At 30.4% G+C, this 3,347-nt stretch overlaps 1 protein-coding gene across 1 annotated transcript in view; it reads right to left on the reverse strand.

Annotated features, from left to right (window-relative positions):
* Positions 1-3,347, reverse strand: part of LOC106463456 (phospholipase D1-like) — a 132,810-nt gene that overhangs the window by 55,549 nt on the left and 73,914 nt on the right. The window contains exon 13 of the mRNA XM_022390947.1: positions 1,875-2,046. Within this exon, the coding sequence (XP_022246655.1) occupies positions 1,875-2,046 (172 nt within the window). The remainder of the gene's footprint in view (positions 1-1,874; positions 2,047-3,347) is intronic.

Here is a 3,347-nt window from a genome sequence, read left to right on the forward strand (position 1 = left end):
AACTATCCTTCCTCTAACAAAATCTGACAATTCGAGAGAACCTTGAGTTCTAGGCATGTTGTAGCACAAGATAATTAGTGTGCGGACTATTTTCATTTATATAATGCTCTGTGAACACAAATTAGTCAGCATAAATCAGTTAAATGACGAAAAAGTAGGTGTCTATTTACTTGTGACCACTCAGTGTATATCACTAAGCACTAATTTAAAAACCCTAACCTAACAATAATACATACAATATTGGGAGGAGTTTGTGTGGAGCCTGGCTCCAGGGTCCACACAAACAAACAAAGTAAATATGATGAATTATAACAGATAAATAACAACGAAAATGAAATAGACATTATATTGTAAAATTACGTAAATGTGTATCGACAAAAAGATATGTATGAGATGTGATGTTTTGAAGAAAAAACAATATAGTTAATCTAATTTATGATATACCAATAAGATGAATTACAGGTAACCCTAAAATAACATCCATGTTAAGCATAATCTAACATTATAGGTCAAAGGATATAACTAAACTCTAATTTCAAACCCGAATATAACTATGAGTATTGACCAATCTAATTATGCTAATGTTATTGAACACAAATAACTACAGATAATAATAATATTAACTGTAAAAATATTCAAAAACCATAACAGTATAATGCCTTCTCTTTCCAAAGTCAGCGGACCATATTTCAAAATGTGTGGGTCCCCAAACTCGAGTCAAGGCCCGACATAGGTCAGATCCTTGGATGGTCAATCTCCTGACAAAGTAAAGCCAATAATTCCCTAGTCAAGGACCACCACCTGAAGCCTGTGTAAATGTGTTGATATAAGATATAACCTCTGAAGTAGTAACTGAGAATGTGGAATTCATATTCAGAGGGGTTTATAATGAAGTATTAAGTTTTGTAACTAGATAGAAATATAAAATAATTCCACTTCAGAATAAGTTACAATTATCACTATTGTATAGTAAATAGTAAACTTAGTGAGAGAAATTGATACAAAGATATGAAAAAAAAAAAACACCTGAAGAGAGCACAAACTAAACGTCTGAACACTAGCACTGCCAAATAAGAAGTGGTAGTTATGTAAAATAGCATAGAGGGATTCACGAGTCATGTGGGTGTGTGGCACTACTATTGGTGGAGGTTTGTTGCATGATAATTTGCATACGAGAATCAGTTAAACCATGTGAATCAGGGGGTCCATGGGAGTGAAATTCTAGTGGGATGTGAAACATTTTTTGCAAATAGAGAGCAGCACTGAACAAGAATAGCTATGTATCTGAGTGGAAATAAGGTACCTTGTCAGAATATAAAGTTTTTTATGACAAAAAAGATTGATATTTATTTATGAGGTTTTAAGGGTTATGCAAATGAAATTTGAAAGATGAAGAAAAGTATTTCTTAATCTTAACATGAAAATCACTTTACGCTCAACTCCATATATTTATGGACAAATCTTTAGTAAAAATGCTTAGTTATAAAAAAAATATCAAATTTATTTGTGTGCAAAAAAACTTGTAATGTTTACTGGAAGCTTGCCAAATTTTGTGAAGATACACATAACATATTAAAAGTTATAGTAAACGGTTACTTTGTTGTTACAAGGTCAGTCACATCGACCAACCCAACATAGAAAGAGTTAAAGTAATCTATTTTTCCTTAGAAGTAATATCTTTAAAAAAATAATAATTAATGTTTCTTATTAATATATTTTTTCAATACTGTCAATTAGTAATTATTTGAAAATGCATATCGTTGTATATATTTGATTTTACTCTTACTTAGAATGAACCTTGGTTAGCTTTTGAGCTCTAACAGCAATAGTTTTCCTAAGTTCATTAAAAACTTATAGCCTCTGTGAAAACTCACCATAGTAGACTGTTCAGTTGGATTACTTGGGGAATCCAACATATCCAACTGTAATGCCGAGTGAGATCGTTGAATTAATGGTGTATCTATTGGTGAAGTAGATGCATGTATTCCAGGAGAAACTGTATTAGCTCTTGGCTTGTTCACAGCAATACCACCTAAGTCTGTCAACCTAAAAAATAACCATGAAACCAGAAACCTATAAGGTCATTTTAAAATTGGATTAATGATGTTTCTAGTGTCAGCTAAGAGTCTGAGATCTCCAGCTGATGCAACCTAAAGACCTAAGTGTATTTACTACTTATATAGGCTATTCATGTAAATATCTGTCAGTCGCACATATATAACTATAACTCTACGCGAATGATGAAAATTACTGTTTTATTGTGATTGATGGCAACTCAGTTTTATCTGTGAGTCAGAAAATGGCAACTGAGCTGCTCCTGCTGCAGTTAATGGGTTAATGGATTTTAATACAGGTTACTACTATCCCTCAATTCAACTAAAGGTTAAGAAGTAAATAATACTGGTAAAGGGTTTAGAACATATTGTTACATGCATAGTCTCAGTCAAGAGTGTATAGTTTCTAATGTAAGCTACTTTAAGTGTCTACAGTTTTATTTAACAGAATCTAACAATTTGGGATTTTTTCTAAAGGTCTAGAACTTGCCACTTAATACTACCTCGGTGTCACAACATTGCTAGGTATCATAAGCAAACATTATTTGCTTGAATGAAATTGGAGTATTAAAACCAATCATATTTACTTTGAAAATGACTAATTACCTGTAAAAAAATATTTTTGATAAACAATGTTTTCATTTCTGGGTTTTAGCACAGCAACAGAACTTAGATAATATAAAACAGAAAACAACAATGTAACATTTAGAAATTATATGCTGTCTTGAACACTGAGTATTGTTGAAAAAGAGGGATTTAAAAAAAAGTTTAAGTATTAACTTGTTTTTTTCTTTTGTACATGATCTGAGTTTTAGTTAACTTGCCAAACACCAAGAAAACTATAAAAATAAAATACTGGTCATTTAAATATTTTTTGACTAGTAATTAATCATTCATAATGCAAAGATTATCTGATTAATGTAAAGTAATAGTTAGGAATTTGGTTGCTAAATGATAAATTACAGAAGCTACAATTTATTGCTTAGTGCAGACATAGGTTTTTGGAATGTGTTTAGTGTATGCTAATATGGGACTTGTATTTAGTGCAGGCAAAGACATACTTAACACTGGCTAAACATCCAGGACATATTTAACAAGGGCTAAAGATCTAGGACATATTTAAAACTAGCTAAATATGTGCTTTGTATCTAACATATGCTAAAGATCTAGGATGTATATATATATATATATATATATATATATATATATAATAAGTAATAATAAGTATAGTATATATTAATAATTATTAATTAGTTATTATATACTAAATAACATATATATAATAAGTAAATA

The sequence above is a fragment of the Limulus polyphemus genome, unplaced genomic scaffold (genome assembly GCF_000517525.1).
Source record: "Limulus polyphemus unplaced genomic scaffold, Limulus_polyphemus-2.1.2 Scaffold1413, whole genome shotgun sequence".
In the NCBI taxonomy this organism is placed as follows: Eukaryota; Metazoa; Arthropoda; class Merostomata; order Xiphosura; family Limulidae; genus Limulus; species Limulus polyphemus.